The sequence below is a fragment of the Embiotoca jacksoni genome, unplaced genomic scaffold (genome assembly GCF_022577435.1).
Source record: "Embiotoca jacksoni isolate LCO1_2020_lvr unplaced genomic scaffold, fEmbJac1.0.p SCAF_22, whole genome shotgun sequence".
NCBI classification, from domain to species: domain Eukaryota; kingdom Metazoa; phylum Chordata; class Actinopteri; family Embiotocidae; genus Embiotoca; species Embiotoca jacksoni.
Genome location: NW_027185363.1, coordinates 7,906,529 through 7,933,658, shown reverse-complemented (window position 1 = coordinate 7,933,658; position 27,130 = coordinate 7,906,529). Strand labels below are relative to the sequence as shown.

Here is a 27,130-nt window from a genome sequence, read left to right as displayed (position 1 = left end):
TAGTTTCTTTTTTGGAACGAAGTCCCACGCATGCGACGCAGAGGATATTTCCTTTCACTTCAACATCCCAGTGTTGAGGCTTAGAAAAATCGATCTCCTCCTCCGGCTGTATCTCTGCCTTTATAGACTAAACAGTTGTCTCACGGTTGCCTCTGCTTCTAACGAGGTGCGAGCCCTGAAGGAACTGACACCCCCTCTTCCTCCTCCCCTTCCTCCTCCTCCTCTTCCAGCTCGTCGTGGTGCCGCAGCAGCCAACGTGGTGAGTGCGTCCTGCAGCAGCAGCAGCAGTAACGGAACCTGTCCTTTTCAAGACTGGTTAATAACTGTTTTATGAGTAACACAAGCTAGATACACCGCGGGGGGATCTGTGAATACCGATGGCTGCATGTGTACATATTTGTGCCTCTGAAAATTACGCATCGGTAAGTTCCTTCGACTTGTTTTCCACGGCGAGTGCTGCGCGCTTTTACTCACAATGTTGTCTTTCGCTGCGGCTGATTGATTAAAAAAAAACATTCACTGAGATCTATGTGGTTTTTTTTAAAAGCCTTTGGAAACGTCAGGAGGCAGGCTAGGAATTCATCTCGAGCGAGTGGCTGCAGTAAATAAGCGGCAGGGAGACGCTTTTTTCTCGCTGATGTTTTCCATGTGCAAGCGAAGGTCACCCACATGCATGATGAATTAAAGATTTGCGGAATAAAGAAAAAAAAAAAAAGGCAGGACACAATTAGCCTATTGATTCTGTACCACCAAGGGAAAAAGAACATTTGGCACTTATTAATTATAATTAAGGCTGTTTTGCGTTTTTCTTCTCCCTCCGTTATGAAACAAATCGCCTGACATTTAACGAGCTGTAATTCAAATGACAAGAAAAGACTCTGTGTCAGTATAATGTGGGCTATATGATTCCTTTGTGAACATTAACTGAACGTATTTACAAAGCTGCCAAAGCCTAATGATTTTGAATGGCTGCATTACTGCACACTGACAGACACCACGTTTACAGCATTGCATCTGGGTTAATTGGAAGCGTTCTTTTGTCTAGATCGTTTTAAACTGCAACTGAATATTTAATGCATCACAATTTTCAGAGGAATTCAACACACAGGAGGAGAAGGCTGATATGTTGAGAGGGATCTTTAAAATTCCCTTTTACAATAGGCATAAATCATTAAGGAGGCTGCACAGACTTGAAGCCCACTCGGTTCTTCTGTCTCTTGTTTTTCTCTGCAGACACACACGTATTGTGTGTCATGTATATGACCGACAACCTGGTACTAATTTTAGTGAATGTGTTTCCCAGTCTTCTCATCACAGGCTGGCCATGTTTTTGTATGTTCCTTGTCAGTTTTTGGTCAAACAGATGAATATTTGTGACTGACAGCTGTTAAATCAAATGTCATGTTCTCCTGAAACACGTCCATGTAATAAGTGTCGCTGCATAGTCTCCATGGCTGTAAACCTTCACAGATTTCCAAGTGACTCACATGTATCCAGTGCTAATGCAAATCAGAAGCTCTCCTGGCTGTTTTGGCCTCAGGATAGTTTGATGTTCAGCCTGTCTGCTGTTTTCAGCACCAGTGCTTTCTCAATACCAAAACCATTTGGATTTGTTCTACATAAGAACTTAATTTTTGAGCATCCAGCAACATGGCTGCTGTGGCGTTTCGGGAGAGAAATAAAGGCAGCTGATCCCATGTCTGTCTGTCTGTCTGTCTGTCTGTCTGTCTGTCTGTCTCTACTTGTGTACGTTGTTGTTTAAATGTTCATCCTGACAGTTTGGGTTTAGCCCTGCTTGACACATGCCATCCTCCTCTACATCTGCAGGTTTTTCCTCTGAGCACGGTCCGTTCTATTACTTGATAAAGCATCCGAGAGATGCTTTAGAGGTAATTGGATTCAGTACTAGAGGGAAGGGACACAGAGCAGAATTTGTGTGTGTGTGTGTGTGTGTGTGTGTGTGTGTGTGTGTGTGTGTGTGTGTGTGTGTGTGTGTGTGTGTGTACGTATACGTACTGCTGTTTCAATGATTTGTGTGTGTGTGTGTGTGTGTGTGTGTGTGTGTGTGTGTGTGTGTGTGTGTGTGTGTTATGTAGTGTCTCTGCTGGTGCTGGCTAGTGTGTTTTGTGTTTGCAGTGAATCATTGTGTTTTCAGGAAGCTGTACAGATGAGTAAGACATGAAGGGAGGGGAGGTCGGGGAGGGGGTTGTTTTAAAGTCTGACCCGAGGTACATCAATTTTAAAGGAAATGTATGCAATCCTTCCAGATTTCCTGCCTTTGGTCCTTCAAAAACCCACAGTTTTGTTTCAATTTAATTTTAATTTAGAGTCTAGGTGATGACATACCTTTTGGCTGTATATTAACTCAGTAAAAAACAAGAAATGTTGCCTCTGTGATTTGAGTGAGGTTTTTTTTATGAGTGTACTATTCTGTGGGGATAAGATATGAAATGATCCATACCCTCTCTGTTTGTTTATGTGTGATTGCCTAGTATGCTGAGTCAACTGTAATCTAGAGTATATATATATCAGGGTCTCTTGTTTGTTTTTATGTAATGAAATTTATTTTTTAGAACAGAAATCCAGCATTTGATTGCAAACAATGCAGAGATAGTGTTTTGCAGGTTTGCAACTGTTTTTTTTTTTTTTTTAATTTATTTTGAATGAATAATCTCTGGATTAATCAATTAACTGTTTGATCTATATAGTGTCATAAAACAGTAAAACAAAAATCAAATATTGTTGTTTTGTTAGTCTAATGCTATAAAACCCCCAAAATAAAGCAAATTCTGTCACTTAAGACAAAGCATGGAGAACCTTTTTTAATAGACTGTAGCTTGTTTTTCAGTAGTTTCTACCAGTTTAACATTTTATATAAAAAAAAACAATGATGTAAAGGTTAAAATATGATCAATAAAGATACCAAAAAGCACCAGGGTGCCACAAGACCCAATGAATCGGAACAATTTACTCCATTGTGTTCCACATGCCATGTGCAGTCTTTACACCGGCTTCCTGTCCAACAAAGAATTGACTTTAAAATCCTACTGTTGGTTTATAAAGCACTGAATGGTTTAGGGCCAAAATACATTTCCGATCTGCTGCTACCTTATGAACCCTCCAGACCCCTCAGCTCGTCTGGGACGAGTCTCCTTCCTGTTCCCAGAGTCAGAACTAAACATGGAGAAGCACCGTTCACTTTTTCTGCTCCACATATCTGGAACAAACTCCCAGAAACCTGCAGGTCTGCTGACACTCTCAGCTGCTTCAAATCAAGATTGAAGACTTTTCTGTTTGCTGCTGCCTTCAATCGAACCAGACTCAAGGATGTTGATCAATTTCCTGCATTTCTGCATTTTATTACTGTATTTTATTTCTTAAACTGCACTGCAACTTTCATTCTATTTTTTATCTTGTTTAATGTTTTAATGACTGTTTTTAATGTTTCGATCAATGTTCTTAATTGTTTTTAAATTTGCTTTTCCTTTGCCTGATGTTTTGATGCTTTTAATGCTTTTATGTGAAGCACTTTGAATTGCCCTGTTGTTGAAATGTGCTGTACAAATAAACTTGCCTTGCCTTGCAGTTAGGAAAGGCAACTTTATTTGTGTAGCAAATCAAGCCATTTAAAGTGCTGCGTGTGAGACATCAAAAGGCATTAGGATGATAAAAAAAAGATAAAAGAAACACAGGGCAATATATAAAAAAATACATATAAACAGGGTTTTAAAGCACAAAGAGAAGATACAAATATGATCAAATTGAATAAAATAGGAGGAGAAATTTATAATTAAATGAAACATGAAGTCATTTATGGAGTTGCTTTGAGAAATACCCAGAAATCTGCTTTTTTTTTTTCCTTAGACATAAAACTTACGTAAGGATGAATTATGTGCAACTGTATGTACAAACGAAATGGCTCTGTCAAATTGAATGCCTTTTTGGGAAGAGGTTATTCTTTAAAATATAACTACTATATGAATGAATGGGTTAAGTAACATTTCAGTGCAATTTTCGAAAGATTTTGAACACATTTTTTTTACAGCCTGCAACAGTACAACAGGACTCTTCTCTCTTTTCCAAAATGCCACTATAGTGAGTTCATTTTGGGTAAAAACAATGAGTTTAATGTGAAAATTTTAAAATTATGAATAAAGTTACCGGTGATTATGCCATTCTGTCTTATTTTGACAGATTAATTAACTCAAAGCTACTGGCAGTGACGTCACTAGAAGTGAAGGAGCAGCTTCAAAAATGAACCATTTTAATTGCTATTGTTGCTGCACAGATAATACTATTTTCTAATAATGGTGTTAAAATCAGATATATCGGCTTTTTCTTATTGTGAGTCTACCAACTTAATACAGATGATGATGATGATGATGATGATGATGTGGCCTCGCATGCTGACGCTGCTCTGGTGTTGCTGTTTGTTCTCTTACGTTTTTTTCCCCCTCTGTGTGTTGTATTTCAGAGTCCTTGATGCAGTAGTGTGGTGACGCTGAGGGGAGCAATTTCAGTGCATCCCTGTCAATAAACACACACACACACACACACACACACACACACACACACACACACACACACACACACACACACACACACACAAACAGACAGGGAGGCATATTGTGGAGCCTTCTGGATAAAAGAGCTTCACAGGAGACAATGAGAGGCTACCTGCTGACTGCAATCTTTCTGCTGCCCTTGGTGAGTAGTTTGTGTGCATGCATCTGTGTGCTGATCTCATGTGTAGGTGGGTGTGTGTGTTGAGGGTTGGTGTTCAGCAGCACAGGAATGTATATTACCACATGTTAGGGTGCATGTATGTTCCCACGTCTCCGTCATCTGCCTCCTCGTTCTCGGCTTCGGTTTATTTTTATACGCACATTTTTGCGGCAGCGTTTGTAACGAGCGCTGGAAGGATGAAAAAAAAAAAAAAAAAAATCACCATATGCCGCATCAGCACATCAGCATACGTTACAGGTCCTGGAACAGTTCTGCGTTCAGGTGGCTGGCCGCCTTTTGCAACAATAACAGATGGCCTGACTGACCAAAGAGCTGCCTATCCATCTGCTGTGACTCACTTTTATTCGCGGTCTCATTGAAATAAAAAGCAGAATGGAAGAGTTGTGCAAGATGTGTGGGAGGAATTATATCTGGCACACTGATGTGCCACAGCAGCCCTTTCCTCGGCTCAGCCACACAGAGATATAAATTGCTTTTGGTTATATTAAAGTTCATGTCCTTCCTTTACCTGATGACTATGTCTTTATGCCATGTCAAAAAAAAAAAAAAATAGGAACAGAACCACAAAGGAGACTAAAATTCATTCATAACGCGATCTTGCAGTCAAAAACATCTTCAGCCTTTAATTTACTGGCTCTAACATACATGAAGTATCCCTCCAGCTGACGTCTTTGCACAGTGCAGTCTCAAGCTGACCTTCAGCGGCTGATGTGGCAGATACGTCTGTTGTGATGTACTTATTGTGTGTCAAATGGGTCTGTATGAGGACCAGTGGTCTGCGATGTCAAATGGGAGTTTTATTATCTGTGCTGCGCGGTGCTCTGGGAGCCACTCAGCTATCTGGCCCTCGAAAATAGCCTTGGGGCGGGAAACTGTGTTCTGCGGCCTCAGAATTGACAGACATCTGTTTCAGAGGAGAGGAGTGATTGGGAGAAGAGCATAAGGAGCACACTTTGAAAATATGTCATTGATCTATCTTCTTGTTCCCTGCTATGGTCATGGTGCCTGTTTAAGGTTGGGGCTTTTAAAAACCTCAGCAGTCCTCAGTTAACCTGCTTCGTTGGCACCAGCTCTTTGTGTTTGTGTGTGAAGGCCTAAATTCTTAATATCTGCCAACCAGTTTTACAATAGTGATTTCACCATTGTACCAAAATTTAAGCTGCTGTTATTGACACTTTTTTTTTTTTTTTAATAACAATGGATCAGATTAATAGCCTATATGTAATGTGGAAAGAGTCGTGTGTAGTTTGTGTGTTTGTTTACTTATTTGGATTCTGATTAGTCTTGCTGGGACTTGAAATACATAATAAAAACAGTTAAGTGTCTTATTTATCAACAACTGAATAATATACATGTTAACTAACTACCGCTCGCCATCATATCTGGGTGTGCTTTTTATTGTGTATTTTAAGGCATTGCTGTGGTTTTACAGCCCACTGATGTAAAGTTTTGATTCAATCTTAATCCAATTGGAGCATCAGGTCACGGCAGGAAGCAGTTTTCAGTAAAAAAAAAAGACTTTGGAAACCCAGGCTATGCTAAAGTTAGCAACTGGCTGGTGAAGCACTTAGCCAGTAAGGAGGCAGATTTTTCCTTCGAACGTTGACGGGAACCAAAACAAAGCTAAAAGGACAGTGAATGTAACAATAGTTCTTAATATGTCTGAGTTGTGTTCACAGCCCCAAATTGACCAAAAAAAAAAAAAAAAAAAAAAAATCATTATTTAAATATTTAGCTTGTCAAACTTTTATAATGTAAATATTTATTGCCAGGGAACATTTGCAGTGTTGTCCAATCAAAAGCAATCCATTGTGTAAACAGGAAGTTCCTGACACATCACAAGCTGTCACAGATGTTCAGTATATACACTAAGATACCGCATATAGACTTGAGATGTGTTTTTTCGCTGAAAGTTAATACTACTCTAAATTACGTTTTATGTGAAGAAAAATGCTTTAGATTTTTTAAAATGTGTCATTTAACTGGTGCTTTTATTGTCACTTGGACAAAACTCTGCGCATAACCGCAAACTGCAACTCTGCACACCGCTACTGATGTTGCATAACTATTTTTTGTAATTAAGTAAATTACAAGCAGAATTTATATATGTATATATTCAAATATATATTATCATTGGACTTTAGTATTTGTTGTAATTATTGTATGTTTTTTTAATAATTCAGTCTTTTAAGAAAACATTATTTATAGAATAAATTTTAAATGAAGTAGTTACTTTGTTATATATGGAGAAATGTGTTTCGAAGTAAGATTTGTAAAAATACCACCCTGTTAATCAACACTACGTAATCACTTAGTCTGATGTTATTCACAAAATGTTGTTATTTCTGTGAAATGTAATGGTTTTCAGCATCATTAAACAGCATTTTAATTAAAAGTAAGGTCATATATGTTGACGATATTTAAATGGATCAAATATTAGCAGCTAATTTTAGATCTACTAAAGAACTGGTGCAACCGGTTGCAATAGAAACAAACGTTAAAAAAAACGATTGTAATTATAGCTAATTTTATAATGCAGCTCAGTAAAAAGCATAACCTGCTATCCAAGACTCTGTATTAATACATTAATGATTTACACATGTCATACTGTCATCTTGCAGGCCTCTTTGCATTCATGCCAAACAGATATTTGTCATCTGCATTCCTATTATTTTTCATTTCTGGGAAGCTTTGCCTACAATATGCGTTGGCTCCTGGCTGGTTACCTGCTGCTTAGCAACATGGATGCTCGCCAAGGATACAACGGGGTCTGTCTTTCAAATAATGCCAGCCTGGTTTTATTAAACAATATCAAACACCTCTGACAACATGAAGAAGTGAGGTGTTTTTGTTTATCCATCACGGAGCGGAGGAGAAGAAGCTGTTGTCGTCCAGTGTATTAAACAAGTCTGGAAGTGGTAACGCACCAGAAAGCAGATAGCTCTAATGATGTTCCACGTAATTCATACCGTGTTTTAAAATTCTGCCCACGTGCAGCGAGATAAAGAAAGGATGTGGATCCCAGGACATCTTCACAGTCGGTTGATGCCCTATCTTATCTAGGCAGCGAGGCCTGAAGTGAATTCATATCGGAGGGCAGAGAGATAGAGTGATGAGTCAGCCGTGGCTCAGAGGGCTGGGATATATTACACCTATCATTTCACTGTGAGAGCGAAGGAGGGGTTGCAAGAAAGCTAAGGGTGCAGAACGGAGATCGGCCCTGAGAGAGCGAGTGGGAGCGTCAGCAGAGAAGTCAGACGCTGTGCAGACGTACAGTAACTCCACTACCTCTGGGTAAATAGTTCCCCTCAGTGCACCGCAGGAACCAGTTGCCTGTAGCTCCCTCGGGACAGTTACAGTCTCCTGTTCCCAAGGCTGTCTCCTCCTGAATGAAAATAAACAGAAAAAAGTGGTTAACCAATCCATGTTTATCAATTATGTTCTGGTAATACCTCAGTTTGAAGCTGGAGACCGTTCACTTCTCAATCAAAGCGTGGCACAACAGCATTGAAGAAACCTGAGTCCGAAGAAAATGTCAATAAGTTACCACTTTTATATTATATTCAGCTTAGTCCACTAAACCACATTATTTAGCAGACTTTAATTTCTTTAATGAATGTTAATATACTGAAGTCCTGAAGTCCCCTTTGTTAGAAACACCAGTACTGACAATATGTTATTATATCACTCAGAGTCACCTGCTAGTTGTTAAATCATATTATAAACTAGATTATATAATATTTCTGAGTGGGCATGATTGTAGCGCAGCCGAAAAGACTTGCACTACATTAAGTTCAGTTTTTACGTGTTTTTCTGTTTGATCTGTGGTTTCTTCTTTGTCCACTTTGTCCCCATCAGGTTTGAGCAACATTTTTTTTTTTTTTTTTCAAATTTAAATCAAATCCAATTCAAAAGTAATCCTGATTTGGGTGTTACTGCTGGAACCAATCGTCAGTCATTACTTACTCAAATCAATGAAATTGAATGGAAAAAATTACACAAATGACTTGCTAATCACACTAACCACTGAAAGACAAAACAAAATATAATAACAAGTCTGGAAAACTGAACTTAAGCAATAGCGCATAGCTCAACAGTAGCACTAGCTAATGGTATTTGCAACATGTTAAGAGTAAAACAGTCGTGGTTGTTTAAAGTGCGCCACCCAACAACAGAAAAACAGCATTTGATGCAGAGAACAAGAAGAGTTAACAAGAAAAGTCTTCCCATTCCTTGCAAGTCTACTCTCGTATATTGCGTCCACTTGGTCGAAACACTTCCGACTCCTTTGGTTCAAACCCCTCCAGCCATCATGGTTCTTTATGAATCGGTAGTCACTCTTAAGTTTTTCTAAGTTTTCCCTACAATGTTGGAATATCCTTCGGTAGCTGTGTAGTGTGCGACCATCAGTTTCTCATCACGAGTTGCTCCATCCAGGTCTTGCTGGATCCTTTTGTCAGCACACACCGAAAACACTTCAGGAACAACCAAATCGTCCCTCTTTACATCGCTGTTCTTGTATCGCTAAATTCTGGTGGTAAATCCCCGACACCTCAAAGTAGAGAGAAACAAAACGCACAAATACGGAAACCTTCACTGTCTTTAGCAGATGTTCCTGGGTTTTAGTTGAACCCCTAAACAAGCAGCTGTCTAAAATAAAAGCAGGTTTTCAAGGTGTTTAATGGTTCTCAGCGGTGCAGTGTATCAGTGTCTGTGCTTTATGTGTGTTTTCTCCAGGTGGCCTCAGAGTCTGGGCACTGTATAATAAAGCGAGAACATGAGAAGTGCATGGAGAGCATCGCAATGCACAACCCAGATGGCGCTGAATTCGGTAAGTGAGGACGTGTCCACGAGTGTGGGTACGCTTGTGTGTGTTCTCGCATCCTTCTGAGTGCATAATTTGGCATGAATCCCTCGCTTTGCAAGGCTCTGCTGCCGTGATTGAATTGTCTACGTCTTGGGTGGGCCAGAAGACACAGAACTGCTGATGAAAGTCGTGCATCAACTTAAATTTCTGAGAATTAATAGAAAACAGGCTTGTTTTTACACTCAATTATCTGTTTAGGTTTTTTTTTTTTTTTTTTTTTTAGGTTTGAAAAGGTTAAAGAGAGACTTGCGAGGAGGGAAAATGAGTTGAGCTTTATATCATCTTCCAGACTGCAATAAAGCACAAGCTACCATCTAGTCATCCACAGGTCTCTAACCAAATGTCTGCCTGTAATGTCACGCTGAGCTGCTTTCGCAATTTTCCCACGTCATTCTTCCAAAACACAGAAAAGTTGTTGTGTGGTTCCTGGAAGCAATTATTTTCTTGGCTATAGATTGTGGTTTTCAGTAGTGACTGCTGCAGGTCTCCCGCTGCTCGGAATTTGCCCAAACAGACTGCAACTCCCAGACTGCACTGTGACTCACAGCTTTGCCGACAGCCACCGGAGCCTTGAAAAACACAATAAAACATGAGACGTAAAAGATAACAAGATTAAAGAGGAGAGGAGCTGTAAGTCCAGCTCATTTTTCATCTGTCGATTTTAAAGGTCACCCTGCAGTCTTCCTATGTGCTGCACAGCAAGCTGCGTGTGACTCCTTATTGTGTTTTTATCTAAGAGTTTTGTATTTCATGTGTTTTTTTTAATTAAAAAAAGAATAAAAAAAATATGCTTGATTTATATTCATTTCACAATTTTATTTATGGTTAAAATCAGGCATCCTGTTGTTTATTTTACTCTTACTCCTCTGCTACATAGTCAGCTTGTTTATGTCTGTATTCGACTATCCATGTCCGGACCATAGAGACACATGTCGGCTAGCCTTGACCCTTTAACTGATCCCCGTCTCCTCCCGTCCCTTTAAAAGAAGCCGTTCGGCTCCTTTCTGCTGACAGCAAATCGTTGCTGAGGAAATAAAAACGCCCTGTTTGCAGAAATCCAATTCGAAGGCTTGAGAAAAAGGAGAAAAGAGAGAAATGAGCACAAGGAAACTATATGTCAGAGAAAAGATAAAGAAATTGATAGTGGCCAGATTTTGTTTTTGGTCCTGATTTATCAAAATCCAATTCCAAAATCATATCTCAAGATTTGTTTTTTAATTGCAGTGCTGTGGCCTCAGATGATTCTGCCGGCTGTGAAATTGCTAAAAGATCATGCTGTCTGATTTCTGCCTGGTGCTGCAGTCATCCCCCAGCTGAATTTACCATCTACAAAACTAATCATGGTCATAAAATGGCCTGAAAAACTTGATTTATTTCAAAACTAAATCATCTCCATTCAACAGTTTCCCCAAAGATAAATGAGAATGCATTCAATTGAAATTGATGTTATTCGTGGTTGGATTGTGACACCTGACCGTGACTGTTACCCTGCAGATAAGCAAATGTTATTATCTGTGTCTTCAATTTTATAGCTACAAAAATAATTCAGTGGACAGAGATTGCACCTCATTTTTCAGGCAAAAACACAAAACAGAACAGTTTTGGTTGAACTACACAAGCTTTTGATATGATTGAAAAAATTAATCATTAAATTAGATAATATTCATCAAGCTCTTTCCAGGAGCACCACGACATGTTTTTTTCTTTTCAAATCAATGTCTGAATTCCAATAAACATGAATCTTCTTTAGCATGCGGCCATATGGAATAGCTTAAATGTGATCAATATTCTGCTTCAGTTGCACTCCATGACTCATTCTGTCCCCAGTCAGATCAGCTCTGAGAAAGAAATAACGTTTATCATGTGACTCCATCCCTCTGTATTTGTGCACATGTGCTCCCTACACAAAGCATATGCTGTATGGGTGCTGTGTGTACGCTGGATCTTTGCAGTCCACTGAAGATTCAGTATATTGTGGGATCTTTTGTGAGATAGCCAGTGATGCAGACAGAGTGCTTTATTAAGCCGGTTACCTCTGTAGCTCAGTGCGGCTCATTTGGCTCCGATGTGCCCTTTAAAAGGTAATTGGCTTCGTGTCCGGCTCACCAGACAGAACCAAAACAGATTAGAGAGCCAAGCAGAGTAGAAAAAGGTCTTCGAACACACACGTATGTCCAGGAACACATGCGTGAACACATACATAGACGCACCCACTGTCACAAACACACAATTACACACAAATCAGACTTCTACCTGCTTCAGCAGCACTATAAACCGCCCAACAATAAACAACCAGATAAACCGGGAGAGACAGAGAAAGATGAAGGGAACGGGTGGAGAGGTGCTGAAGATGGAGCACACATAAAAGAAAGTTATGATAGTTGTACTTAAAATAAAGAATTTATAGAGTCAAGTAAGGATTGTGGCAGAAGAACAGAAGGAGGTAAAAACAAAATCTTTTTTTCTTTTTTTTTAGGGTTAGTTTCAGGCTGGAAAAACCAGATGGTTGGATCACATCAGATTATATAGATAAAAAAAACAGATGAATTCCAATGTCAGATTCTGTACAATGATTTGCTAAACATTCAAATACTTACCAACACTGGTTGTTTCCAGTTTAATAGGTACAGCTGGTAAAACCCATCACAGTTAAAGAACCAGATATTCTCTCGGGAGGTGGTAGAGACCAAAAACAGAGCTAGAAGAGAAAATGTAACTTTCATTTGCCAAGAATCCAAAAATACGACTGCTAATGAATGATAATGTTTCTGTAAGAAATATTCCTGCACTTTTTGTCTCATGTTTGTCCAGTGCAAACACTAGGTAGCTAAAATTAAGTGTTAAAATAATCAGATTTAGATTAAGCCCTTCCACCCTGTACCAGGACCAAGCCATGTCTGTTGAAGGTTGTAGAGCACATCACATTTACTGGTACTTCTATGACTGGATGGATTCTAACTGTCCTGGTGATGACGATAAGGAGACTTATTGTCTTTAAGAATTCTCCCAAGTGTCTTTCATACTTGGAGCCCAAAGTTGCTCATTTTGGCCTCATAGTTTTGAAGCTGTTGCTAATTAAATTTGGGGACGTTTTTTCAAGTGGACATTTTAAAACACAGCCAAGGGCTTAAGCGGTTAAAAGAGATAATAAGATCTGAAACCTGCTCCCATGTTAGCAATAATTTGGTCACAAAAATGCCAGATATCTATGGGAAATTAAACGCTATTACTTCCAAATTAATTGCCTCAGATTCAGTTTTGTTCATTAGTGTCAGTGTCATTTCCTCAGAATTATAACACACTGACCACTTGTGTTTCTTCTTCTTTTTTTTCTCGTCCTCTGCCCGTCAGCGTGTGAGTGGCTGTGGGACAACCTGACCTGCTGGCAGGCGGCCACCATCGGTGAGGTAGTGGTGGTCAACTGTCCGGAGCTCTTTCATGACTTCATGGGCCCTGATGATGGTGGGTGGCGCCACGAGATTAACCGTGTCTGATCTGAACTGATGTCATTTCAATTTGCTCAGGAATATTTTTTTACTTTCAGAAATGGGGAAGGTCAGTCGTAACTGTACCGAGGACGGCTGGTCTGAGCCTTTCCCTCACTACGTGGACGTCTGCTTCTTTTACGACAACACTACCAAACCTGTACGGCTCTTCTTTTTTTTTTACCTCCATCTGAATATACACACATCACATGTATTACCAAGATATGTACTCATTCACTGTCTCATCATTAGGACATGTACTACGCGTCAGTCAAAGCCCTGTACACAGTTGGGTACAGCACATCGCTGGTGTCTCTGACCACAGCCATGGTCATTCTCTGCAGATTCAGGTGAGTTTTGCCAAAATGATTCCAAGATGTGAACGTTTGTTCACTGAATTTTCTTTCGTCATTTGAATACTCAAACTCAAATAAGAAAAACAATGAAAAAAATGTGGGAAAACGAACGTGTTTTTTTTTTTATCAGTACATTAAATGTCCAAAATAGTTCCTTAATCATATTAGGCAGTCAACAGAAAATGAATTGTTTTATTTTTGATGATCAATTTATTGTTATTTTTTAAGCTGAGCAGTGTTCTGTTTTCAGATTTTATGTGTTTTGCATTGATCTGTTTTACGTGAATCTTTTGGCTCTGAACTGTTTGTATGAACAAATTAGGCAATTTGAAAAAGCCACCATGGGCTTTTTTTTTTTTTCACATTTTCCTAAAACAACGAGTTATTTGATACATTTAGAAAAGGAACTACTGCGGCTACTATTCATCAAATTTGGTAGAGTTGCAGTTGTGAAATTTTAAAACAGGTTCATTAACATCAGAGTTTACTGGTTTATTGTTATAAGCACGTTATTCGCTTTCTATTTCGTGGTTTCTATCAGGGGAAATGTACATTTTTGAGTTTTGAAAATCTTCCTCTGACTAAATTTAGAAATATAAGTTTTTTTGAGTGTGAAAACAAGATTTATGTCTTCTCTCGTCTCTCCAGGAAGCTCCACTGCACCAGGAACTTCATTCACATGAATTTGTTTGTGTCCTTCATGCTGAGAGCCATCTCAGTCTTCATCAAGGATGGTGTGCTGTACGCGCAGGAAGACAGCGACCACTGCTTCGTACACACAGTCAGTAACCACAGCTATTATTATATACTGTAGAGGCCATAACACAAACTTCATCTGAGTCTGCTGGTTTTCATCCCCAGGAAGGAAAACAACTATAACTGATTGTTTGGTTATTAATAGAACAAAATCCTCACTTTCAAATCACATGGTTAATTATTTCATTCACTTGAAGCAGATAATTGCTACAAGGCAGTTATTATTCTAAATGATCCATTCTGACGTTTGAAGTTTGTAGACTATTGGCTGTAGATTATTGATCTATCACTTCCAGAGAGCCGTATTCAGCGATTTCAAACGATTCATAGACGTAAACATGCATGTGCAATATGATCAGGCCTGTTCTGTTTGACATATGAAGAGCTTGAAACACGTCTCCTTCACGTCTTTCCTGTTTGATATTTACCTTTGAAGGAACTTCAATCTCATGCAAATTTTACAAAAAGCAAACACACTATTAGATGACTAATACTCCCTGATTACAGATGCAGAACAAGCTCTTAGCCTTTGTGTGGTAACAACACATTGCTCACTGTTGTTAAGCAGGCATGATAAATAAACCTAATTAGGAACACTAATGGCTTCAGCAAGGCCAGTGGAAATCTTCTACTAGATCATTAACATATCAATGGTTACTTTGTCCCTATTTCTTTTTTTCCTTTTTCTTTTTCTAAATGTGCTGCTTTACTGCTGTTGCCATGGCAATCACAGGTCATCACCATGGTGGTACCGAGAATCAGATCAGTGCCGTAATTGGTTGACCCCCGCTCTGAATATGGACTCTAATCATTAACATGATGTCATGAGATTACACTTCACCTGACATGCTGCTGCCTCATCTCTGTTGTCGTTTGCATATTCACTCATTGTCCCTTGTTTAATTTTTAGGTTAATTACAGTATGATGCACTGTTTCAGCCCTATGACAACAACCTCTGTTTACTCTGAGATTTACAGGAATAAGGACATTTGTCACTGTGACTTTTAAGGTGTTGAGCTTTTAAAAGACAGACATTTCAAAGCTGAAACAAATTGTGTTTACTGTAGAGAAAAAAAAAAAACACCAAAGCTTATTTAAAATATCATCTAAATATACAACAGTTTCGAAGATATCACATTTCTTCTTTACGATAATGATGTTGAAGAATTGGTTCCTTCAGTCTTACAGATATAAGATCACGAATAAAAACCGGAATCCCTCTGCCTGTTGCTGCACTAATGCATCTCCCCGGTGTCTCCACATGCAGGTGGCGTGTAAAGCAGTGATGGTTTTCTTCCATTACTGTGTCATGTCCAACTATTTCTGGCTCTTCATTGAAGGTCTGTATCTCTTCACTCTGCTGGTGGAGACTTTCTTTCCCGAGAGACGCTACTTCTACTGGTACACCATCGTAGGATGGGGTCAGTAGCCATTTCTTACTCAACATCATCAGTGGTGCAACGTGGCAACCGATTTAGTTGCTCTTTGTATTGTTAATTTTAAAATATTTGCAATAGCTTAAGCTTTTCAAAATAAGTTTATTTCACCTTTCTGCTCATAAATTGTATTTTAGAATCAATTTATACATTTTAAAGGAATAAACAGACAGCAGTACATAATTTAGAATAATACTGATATCCCATATCTTTTTAAATATGAGATAAAAAATAAACAACACCCTGTTTTTGAAATCCTGGAGGAGTCATTAAAGCAGTTTTGCATTTGTTTGTTTGCCAAAGCCTTTGAGATTTCTGTGTTTTGAATTAAATTAAGACACAGATAAAGAAGAAATACTGTCTTGATAAAAAAAATGTTAATGGTATTTTGTGCTAATTATGATTACAGCCTGTAACATACATTTTATATTGTGATATTTATATAGATGAATACAACATAAACAGAGTTGCAACTGCAAATAAATGAATCTGTTATCCCAGTATATGTTGTAATTTCCAGAAACAAGATTTGACTAATGAGAAGTACTAGAATTATGACAAGCATACCCTGTTTTTATCTTTGAGTTTATTGATTACTGTGTGATTCCTGTTTTTATTCCTGATTACAGGAACTCCCACCATTTGTGTGACTGTCTGGGCAGTTCTGAGGCTCCACTTTCATGACACCGGGTACGTCCCAACTTTAGATTTGAGTGGTGGAAAATAAGGTACATGTACTCAAGTACTTGTACTTTACATAAGTATCCTAATTTTCTGCGTTTTACACTCCTACTCCACTATGATTCAAACAAGTATTGTTCTTTCATTCCACTACATGTATTTGATATTTGAGTTACGATAACTTTTCAGAGTGATAATACAAAAATGATCAAATTAAATAAATTCTGATGTTATATTACACCTTAAGATAAGACATTATTGACACTTCACAAGCTACCCATCTTTATATAAAGTAATTAGTATTCGTACCAGCTGCATCAGTAATCTGATGTAGACTTTAGTGAATCAACTTTTCTGACTCTTTAATGGTTTGTGAGGATGCTGGAGTCTACAATTTGTTTACATGTTAAACAAGTTGCTTATCAACCAAAACTAAGGACTATGTCACACAGGTACATGTCTCACAACTATTAGCAATTCATAATTTCCAAAGATGCAACATTAGAAGTGCGTATAGCGTTTTGTAATGAATAATAAATACAGCTTGCTACAAGTTCCACAACTGTTTGGTGGTCCTTGTTGATTTCTCTTTCTTTGCTTCCATTTTTTATCCATCTTTCTGATCATTCTCTATATGTGTGTATGAAAACAACATTTAGAAGTATCAGACTGTTAATTCATCTGATCGTTCCCCCCTTTTACTTTGCAAAGATCCCCTTGCTTGTCGTTCTGTATTGTGTTCTGTATCTCCTGATGTCCAGAGAATGTGAAGGCGTGTGTGATGAACGATTATTGAAATTCACGGTTCTCCTCCGCCTCCAGATGCTGGGATACAAATGAGAACACTGCCCTCTGGTGGGTGATCAAAGGACCAGTTGTGGCCTCCATAATGGTATGACATGCTCACGGTATTTTTTCAACCAGTTTGTCTTGTTTCATAAACTTATTTAGACAAAAAGGCGAAAGCAAACATGTGGCTTGAATCAAAAGGGGTCATGATTTATTTAGCTGTTTGCATAAGTAAATCAAGATTATATAAAACAAAAAATGATTCCAAATCTGATGAATCAGAGATGTAGGTGGGGGCCTGGATCAGTGCACAATGTGGTTGGAAATTTAACAAAGACAACCAAACAACTAAAAATGATTTTGGGGGCGTTGAGTGCGAGTGTGTGGGGCTTTAACGGCTTCCTGTTCAGATGAGCCTCCTCTCACCAAAACTGGCCACTTCCTGAAAGGAAAGGAACTTAAATAAGAGCAGAGCAGTGAAACAGCCAACTAATGCTTGACCGACTGCAAAAATAAGTTTAGGAAAAATTATGCAGATAAATCACATGATGTTTGTCTTTGTTGTCAGATAAATTTCGTCCTCTTCATTGGAATTATTATCATCCTGGTCCAGAAGCTGCAGTCGCCTGATATCGGAGGGAACGAATCAAGCATTTACCTGTAAGTTACAATAAATGAGTTCAGTAACATCGAACTATCCCTTTCTATATCTGAGTGTAAATGTTAAAACTGTGTGTGAAGATTAATCAGTGAAGTAGATTGCTATGGGTTAAAGAAATGTGATTCACATTTGGTTCAAGGACAAGACTGGAGATATTCTGTATTTTTCTAATTGTCAACAAATCCCATGAAAATACCAAAAGTAATAATGAGCTGATCCTACAAGCAAATATTTCCTGTGTATCCAGAGTATATCCTGATGTAGATAATACTTTGTGCATTGGATCTGTTGTCAAAACATTACAAAACCTACATCAGAGAGCCACACTGTTGCACAGGGTGACATGCTCCCATTTTGAATTTAATTGCTGTAAATTCTCACTAGCGCACCGAATATATATTTTCCTGAGGGTCAGTTTACATTGTTATTTAACCAGCGCTAAAAAAAAAAGCTAAACATGCCTTTAGTCGTGCCTTTAGAAACTAAATTCTGTATAAAATGCTGTGTAATGACTTCTCATGTGTTGGCCTAGACTGTATTTTCAGATTCATATGTCGTACCTGTTGGCAGGAAGCTTGAGCCTCATTATGGAGTTGTACTGTAGCCAGACACACTCCTGCTCTGCTCCCACAGGACTGTGTCTTCTGAGGCCCTGCAGATAATGCCATTCTCATTTGCTGCTTAGACCTGTGCGTGCGTGACCGAGTGTGAAGACCTGCGTGTGTGTGTGTGTGAGACTGTGTGTCTGTGTCCCTAAAGACGTTGTCTTTGTTGTATTGTGTGTTGTCTTTGTGCTGTGTAGCAGCTGTGCTCAGAAATGCTTCAGTGAGCCCACACAGGCTGTTCAGCATTCGTGCAGGATGTCAGAGTTATCCACCATCACACTGTAAGTGTGTGTGTGTGTGTGCGCATGTGTGTGTGTGTGTGTGTGTGTGTGTGTGTGTGTGTGTGTGTGTGTGTCCGCACAGATGTTTGTGTGTGTCTGTCTTGTGTTGACCGTACGTGTGTATGTGTGTTACACCAGGGGCTTTCTTAAACTTTTTTTAATGGTCCGTGCTCCCGAATGAAAAATCACACTCACAAACACACTTGAGACAAATTTTTAAATAATTAGTTACTAAATTATTAGGTTTTTGGATTTGGTTTTGCAATGTCTACTGCTGGTTGCTACAGTTTGATCACAGTAGTTGTACACTTTCTCACTTTACAATGAAAGACTTATTTTGACGTTTTGGGAAATACAATTACAAGTAAATGCTGTCCTGCTCAGAGTTAGATGATGAGAATATGCAGTATAATCACATAGCTCCCTGTAAAACCATTAAATTGCCACAGACACTCTTTGTTTTTTGTACAGATGAATTAAAGTAATAGTTTTAAAAGTGATGGCAAATCTTTAGTTAGGACTTTGTTACATTTGGACAGAGCCAGACCAGCCCTTTCCCTCTTGCCACTGTAGCTAAGCTAAGCTAAACTACCTTCATAATACATGAACAGATATCACGTTAGGAGGTTGGTCTTCTCATCTAAATCACGGCTAGTAAGTGGGTCAAACTATCACTGTCAAATTATTCCATGAGGCCCTCAGGGGGCCACTAGACTGCACAGTAGAAAACATTGTTTTTCTCAGTTTTGTCCTCCAATTCATCAGGTGTTTGTTGTGTGTCCTCTTGTATGCCCGGCTGGTATGTCAGCAACTGTTGTTGGATGTCTGATACAGACACTAAATAAATAACTAGCTAGATAAAATCTACATAAATACACAGATGTAGCTCTTTGTAAAGCACCTCACACACAGCAACAGTTATGTGTTTCATGCAGGTCTCGCTCCAAATCTTTAAAAAAAAAAATTTGACCTGAAATGAACCAGTGCAGTAAAATAAACCTCCGTGGTAAATAATAAGTATACAAGTCTGGTGTTGTTCTATGTTTTTCCTATTGTCAACAAATCTAATTTATGAGTCCATCACTCAATATTTTCTACCTTCACCACTCTGGCTATTGCAAATTTGTTTCTGTAAGATAATTAAAAGGCTAATTAAACAGCAAGGCACTGTAGATCTTAGCAGACATCACTGAAACAGATGTAAAGTGCTTTTGTTACACAATCATTAACATGATGATGGATCTGGGATTTACTCAAAATAAACTACCGTGACCCATTTGGATTAAATGATGGAGCATGTACCACTCGGTGCAACAACATCGCTCACTGATCTTGTTTGAATAGATTATAGACAACAATGGAGCTCTTAAGACAAAATGTGTTGGCAGCCTCAATTTATTGTTGACAAAAAGAAAAACCGAGACTATCACCAGCCTTATCCTTCAATCTTAACACTAAAAACCAATAGAGAACTATGATAAAGCCTCTTTCTTTAACAAAACTGATTAAACTCGAGACATTTTAAACCTGATAAAAGAAGTGAGAAAATGTCGTGTCGTTGCATCAACAGTGCACCTCTTGCATCACCTGAAGTCAACCAGCAGGAGCAAATCCACATTCAAATGTCTTTGATTTGAGTTTCAGTCACACCTGGATCGTATTAAACTGTTTATTTTGTGCATGTGTGTGTGTGTTCAGGCGTCTGGCGCGCTCCACCCTCCTGCTCATCCCCCTGTTTGGTATTCACTACACCGTGTTCGCCTTCTCACCTGAAGATGTCAGCAAGAGGGAGAGACTGGTCTTTGAGCTGGGGCTTGGATCCTTCCAGGTATAATCTCTCACTGCTCCGCCAACATCCGGTTTCAATTAAAGAGAAATGCCAGGTGATAAATAACAGAACCCAATAGGATAATAAATCATTGCAGTATACAAGATACAAACAGGCTCTTGAGGAGAGTGCTGGTGTCTTCTGCTGTCATTAAACATTAAACACAGTTGTGCAGAGAGAAGAAGAGCTAGATGTGTTTCCAATAAAGCAACTGTGAACCGTTAAAACAATATTGGACGACGTAGTAAATGATAGATTAAAAATACATAAAGTAAAGTACAGTTAAATCAAAGCTGTTGGTAAAATGAATTGGTTCAGCAACAATGAAACTGGATTCATAAAAGTATAGACCGTCGTGTATCGTACCTGGTGTCAGGAAGAAACTAGTGACACCAGCCAACCATCAACATTAGTGACAGTAAGAAAATAATAACAGACTTAAATCTTGTGTTCCTGTGACACTTCTGCAGCTGGAGACAATGATAAGTAAAATCATTAGGAGAAAATAGGTGCAAGTGGACGCTACGTCTTCTTTCAAACATGACGCAACCTGCAGTTTCCTGATGATGTATTACAATGATGTTGTATTGTGTCTCTTTCTGCACCCAACAATTTGTAGTAAAGCTTTTAATAGCGATTGTATCTGACTTTGGCCTTTAATGAGGAAGTTTATTTTTGAGATGTAAGCACATTTCCATCTCATGCAGATTTTCTCTTATTTGTTGTCTCCATCCTACTCCTCAGGGCTTTGTTGTTGCTGTCCTCTACTGTTTCCTCAATGGAGAGGTAAGATTTTGTCTTTTTTTCTTTCATGAACACATTCAACTTGTGTTTCCCTTTTTTTGTTATTTTTTTTTTTACATAAAAGCACAGTGATGTAATGATGTGACATAAGCAGATTTCTGGATAGACGTCTCTGTTCTTAATAATTTGTGCTGATAATTCCCCAAGCCATGATATAACTTTACTTTAATCCACATTAATTAGCTTTTTTTTTTTAAAGTATAAATATTTGATTAATATTGTATAATACACTATTAAAGTTGTAAGCATCTGAAAGTGTTGCACAAACAATCAATGAATGATTTATAAAACATTAACATTATTTATACAATATGTGGATCTATAGCTTAATATTACCAATTATATTTAGTACAATACAATCAATACATGTATAAGTTTAATGTAACGCATTCGGAGGAAAATAATGGGTTTATGGATCAAATAATTGGCCTCTTTACTTTCATAGCTTATGCCAAAACTTTAAAAATGTTTATCACATATCTACAACAAGGAAATAAATACAAAGCTCATCTAAATCATGATAATCATGATCTTTAAACTCACTTTAATTAAATGACTCGAGTAACCGTTGATAATGAACACATTTTTATTATTTTTGGCTCACTGACTATTGACATAATGTAAGACCTCACTTACTAATGTAAAAAAGAATGGCGAATGATCTCAAATAAATTAAAAGAAATAAGCAAATCATGTTGAAAACATGCTGTTTACGTAGACAGTATATGGTGCCTTTTAAAATGTTGCCATCCCAATTAGCAATGCTAAAAGAAAACCTGGCCCATTATCAAACATAATTGCTGACTCTGAAGTAGTATATTCAGTCTTATTTTATGTGAGTACAGCCTAGGTATAGTTTTAGTCATAGTTTATACACTGCCTACGAATGTTCGCAAATAAACATTTTCCCACCTACTTTAATTGTACTGTACCTTTTCGCGGAGCTGGTGCAGCTTAAAGTACATTAAAAATGACCTTGTGAAGTTTCTCCCTGAAGGTGCAGTCGGAGATCAAGAGGAAATGGCGCAGCTGGACGGTGAACCGGTACTTTGCTGTGGACCTGAAGCAGCAGAGGCACCCTTCGTTGGCCAGCAGTGGAGTGAACGGCGGGACTCAGCTGTCGATCCTCAGCAAGAGCAGCTCCCAGATCCGCATGTCCAGCCCTCTGGCGGAGAACGCCAACATCAGCCTCCCGACCTGAGCGTCTGACCGGCCGGAGTCAACGTCAAGGTGCCGTTCCCCTTGTGTACATCAGACCAACCAGAGCAGACCAAAGTGGCCCCTCACACCTCTTATATTTTGTAGTTTGGCCTTTAGAAAATGAATATTTCTGAAATCATTTAATAGAGATTTAGTAGAGGTGCACAGCCGGCGTTCATTTAATTTGATCGCAATATAATTTAATTTATTTTCACTGTTTCAGTGCTGCAGTTGACTCTGCAGGTTTCAAACTTTTATGATTAATAACACATTTAATGTGTTTAGACAAGTCAAATTCCACTTGATTTAAACTCCCTCTCTAAAATGGTTTTATTTTAGATTTTGCCCTTTTATTGTTTCATTTATAAATAATATCAAAGAAGAGTTGGTGCCAAAACAAACACTACTAGTTGTAAAAAAAAAAAATGTAGGGGTCATATTTGGCTGTTGGTGTCAAGTAAATGTGCTTCAAAGTGCCATACAGGTTGCCTGACTGGATCTCATTACAGTCCAAAGTTAAATATGAACCAAACGTTCGCCTTGCTTGTACAAATGCTCATTGTTTAAATGTTCCATCTTGAATTTAAACATTTTTCTACAATCAGCCGTAAGTACAGAGTATGTCAAAATATATAAATATAAAAAAATTTAAAAAAAACTCATGGATTGTGTAAATAGTTACATTTTGTTGTCTAGATCCAAATTTATTTCTTTAGCATAACTCAGTATTGTAATGACCTTTTCAAACAAAAGGAACTGGAGCCCAAATCTGTAGACTTCATCACATATCCCGAGGACCCAGAGGATCCTGCCCTCTCTATTCTGGACTCTTTAGTTGTACAAACAATAAACAAAAATATAAACACATTCAGAATATATAAAATCGGAAATGAATGTGCACCATAGAGCAGCGTTTCCCAACCTGGGAGTCACGGGATTAATCGAAGGGGGTCGTGAGATGTTACATACAAGGTGGACATTTGCTTCTTTTTTCTTTTTTTCTTGTAAAATAAAAGATAGTTTCACATCCTCAGCCCTAAATTAAACAACTTGAGAAGGTAAAATTAGGTTTCGCTTCGAGTCCTCGGAGCTTTGTTTGCAGGGCCGTGAGTTGACTTCTGTTTTAAATGGTCGCAAACCAAAAAGGGTTAGCAAATACTGCTGTGGAGGATTTCATAATACACATGAGAAAGAAGAAGAAAAACAAAACTCCCAGCGAGAGGCTTTAGCTGCACGACAGCAGTTTCCTCCAGCTGGTTTTTCCTTTTTGCGGACCTTTCAGACACGTTTTTGTACAGACTTGTGAACATAAATGTGCCATTTCATGGATGCTTTTGCTCGAAGCGCGTCGTCGTGCCATGAGCTCATTTGTGCAGTGTTTTACCGTCGGCACTGAGATTCACGCCGTCAAAATGCTCTTTAAAGATAACAGGACTCTTTGTCTTGTTCTCTTTCCTATGAGCTTTAGCCCAGTGTGCCATATTGAACTGCTCTTCATATTAATTTTTTTTTTTTTTAAATGAACCATCTTCTACACTCATATTCCAAAGTGCCTAGTCAGTCACAAATAGCTATCATTTTTATTTACAGTACAGTGAGCAGATAATGCAAAGATGTAGTGACAGTCATTTCCTGGGAAGAATGTACAGATTGGTGTGTATAATTGTGGATGATACAAAAAAAAAATTTAAAAAAAAAAAGCTTTTTCATTGTGTGCGACCAAACTTTATCGGTGAAATTGTGCTTTTTCTCATTTTAATAACTTCCTCATAATGTGAAGACTCCCCTTTATTTATTTTTTCTTTTATTGTGATGTCAATGAGTTGAGTAATAGTTTTACATAATTGCTGCTTTATTTAGCTTTTTGCTTACAACTATCACCCATTAAAAATAGTCAATTCAGCATTAACCTCAAACACATCGATGGCTTCAAAACCGTAACAATAAGTCTAACATTCAAAAGAAAAATGCTTTGATGTGACGGCTCCTGACAATCGCAGTGTTGCTCATTTTTCTCTTTTTGTTTGTGCAAGCTAACAAACAATAAGTGTACAGGTGGGAAAATTGTTTATTAAGACGAAATGTGAAATGATGTGTACAGGAGAACTTTTCCACCGTATGTACTTCAGATATTTATTTTTTTGTACTGTCACCTGCGTGGATTATAAGAATGTAGTATCCTAAAAATAATGACTTGAGGATACTCTCGAACAAATAAGGATGTATATTTATTAACTTTCCATGAAATGGTGCAATGTGAAATGATTAAATGTAAAGTATACGTGCATTTTTTTTTTTTTTTTTTTTTTTTTTTTTTTTGTAACATAATTGTACGATTGCTTTGTGATTTAATTACATTGATTGATGTTGACTTTCTTGGTTAAAGCGCTATAAATGTTCGTGATGACGGCCTCACTGGCACTGAAACATAGACACGATCTTTGAAAAAAAAAAGCAAGACGATACGCTGTGTTTTATGCATCCTCGGTCAAAACAGTGATTGAGCGTTGCACTAGATTCTATCGAGTAGAACGAGCTCAAGAAGTTGATTTGATTTAAATAGGAAGGTTGTGAAAGGTGGAACAACTGCAACAGATAAAACACAAAGTGTGTCCAAGGGTGTGATTTAAAAACCCACTCTGCTGTTGGTTACGTGTTTCTATCACCAGCTGTCAGTCTGAGTCTGAACCAGCTCAGATGGAAAACGACCATGTCTCAAAGCTGTTACTGTCTGTGAAAAAAAAAAAAAAGAAGAGTAGTAAACTCTTTACTTGATCATGTCTGTGTTGTGTATTTGTCCACCACACGGTGGCAGCAAAGTTTGACAGTTTAATAGCGAGGAGGGAGTTTTGGCTGGTATTTATTTGTTGTTGTTTTTTTTTTCGCCTTGTATTTTAAATTTTGAATGGAATGGGTGTAGGCCGGGGCATTGATGCACGCTATAGTCTTATCATTGTTTACATATATTTTTGTGACTTTATTTCACATGAATCAGCAGACCGGCCGACAACTTGCTTTTTCAGATAGCGACCACTGAAAAAGCTGAGGAAGCTGGTGATGTTTGTCATTTCTCAAAGCAACCAAAAATTTATTTCTCTTTACTGAAATTTCAAAACAAACTGTGAACCGTCTGAGTTTCCAAGCATTTACTGAGATGGAATGAAATTTGGAGAATTGGTTGCACTTTTTAGCACTATAGCAAAATCAAGCGGTGTAGCTTTGAACTACATTTTGACTAAAAGAGACCACACATCTCTTTACAACATTTTTTTTCTTGCACTTATTTCAGCATCACAGTTAGAACCTTTCAGAAATAGATTCACTTTCTTGCTGAGAGTTTGATGAGAAGATTTATACCATTCTTGTGTCTGAATGCTTAATATGGCGCTACAGCTGGCAGCTTAGCATTGCAGAAAGACTGGGGGAAGACATAACTACCCTGGCTTCCTCTAATGCAACCTCCTCTAATGTTTATTTAATTAGGTATTAAAATATGATATCTCATTTTACAATCCCTTTTTTCCAGAGTTAAAAAAAAAAAAACATAAGTACTTTTTAAATAAGTTAAGATGTATTAGTAGTTTCCCCCTAGCTGGTGGTGGCTATTGACTAGCTTTTAATTTCCACCTGGAAAGTAAATTCCCACCAAGTGACTGTTTACCAGCTAGTAGACTCCCCTAACTAGTCAGCTGGTTCTCCCTATCTTGCAGATAACAGAGCTGTGTGTTTCCAGTCTTTATGATAACAATCATCTCATCAAAGTCTCAGCATAAAAAAAAAATGAATGAGTGTATTTCCAAAGGTTTCCAACTTGTTTTAGATGTAACTATTCTCTGTGCGGCATATCTTAGTGTTTAGATGCCGTTTTTTTTGTTGGTTTTTGTTGTGTTGTTGTTGGGTTTTTTTGGCGGTTTTGCCTGTTGAGCTAGTTTTAGCGTGAGTGTGTGTGAGCTCAATTGATTGCCAATGAATTTTTGAATGTACCGTTGTTGCTCAGCTGCTCTTAAATGTTGCCTGCTATCGATTTGCCATGGTGTACAAATGATGTCTTTTCTTTATCATATATGTATATTTTTGGCACACAGGTGGACCTCTTGACTAAGACTTGTAATGTTTGTGACTGTGTTTTTGTACATTAATGTTTATGTACCAGTGTGTGTGTGTGCGTGCGTGAGCGTGTGAGTTTGAAAGTTGGAGAGTGTACCGTGTATGCATGTGTATGTATTGACAAGCATTTGTGGGGATATAAGTAACTTAAATGTTTAAAAAAAATATGTATAAACTTTCATCCCGTTTTTGTTCTACCTGTGACAATGCGTTCAAATGTGTAACAAGCATTCGAGTGTCCAACATTCATGTCTACGGTTGTGTTAAATTAACTGCAAAATAAATCTATATGTGGCAAGTTGTTGCAAAGACTGTGATTCATTTTACAAACAAATGTAGTCAAAGTATAGATATAGCTGTAAATTAAAGCTAATTACTGTATTTTACTTATAAAATGAATTTTAAGGAACACTTCTCTCAAAACAATCCTTTTTTTTTTTTTTTTAAACATACCAGCTTTAATGTGTGAAACCCAAGCTTGCAATATGTTGATAAAACTTAGTAAGGAAACAATTTAGTCAAACACA

General features: G+C 38.0%; 1 protein-coding gene across 5 annotated transcripts; it reads left to right on the top strand.

Moving 5' to 3' along the window:
* On the top strand, positions 1-26,901 carry LOC138203102 (pituitary adenylate cyclase-activating polypeptide type I receptor-like). Of its 5 annotated transcripts, none has more exons than XM_069157700.1 (15): positions 1-259; positions 4,475-4,707; positions 9,484-9,577; positions 12,965-13,075; positions 13,158-13,258; positions 13,351-13,448; positions 14,103-14,235; positions 15,479-15,632; positions 16,277-16,337; positions 17,151-17,220; positions 17,686-17,777; positions 18,581-18,664; positions 20,363-20,492; positions 21,237-21,278; positions 22,281-26,901. In XM_069157700.1, the coding sequence occupies exons 2-15, from the start codon at positions 4,666-4,668 to the stop codon at positions 22,503-22,505; spliced, it is 1,437 nt and encodes a 478-aa protein (XP_069013801.1). In that variant the 5' UTR covers positions 1-259; positions 4,475-4,665; the 3' UTR covers positions 22,506-26,901. The 5 variants fall into 5 exon arrangements, with proteins under 5 accessions (XP_069013801.1, XP_069013802.1, XP_069013800.1 ...); XM_069157701.1 differs by lacking the exon at positions 1-259 and adding an exon at positions 266-422 and having other exon boundaries at positions 22,294-26,901; XM_069157699.1 differs by lacking the exon at positions 1-259 and adding an exon at positions 266-422.
* The last annotated feature ends 229 nt before the right edge of the window (positions 26,902-27,130 follow it).

Bases quoted from the DNA above. Each gene is read 5' to 3' on its own strand.
- LOC138203102 (XM_069157700.1), top strand. From the start codon at position 4,666: ATGAGAGGCTACCTGCTGACTGCAATCTTTCTGCTGCCCTTG. The intron at 17,221-17,685 runs GTATGACATGCT...CTTTGTTGTCAG, and splicing joins CAGTTGTGGCCTCCATAATG to ATAAATTTCGTCCTCTTCAT. The intron at 21,279-22,280 runs GTAAGATTTTGT...GACCTTGTGAAG, and splicing joins ACTGTTTCCTCAATGGAGAG to TTTCTCCCTGAAGGTGCAGT.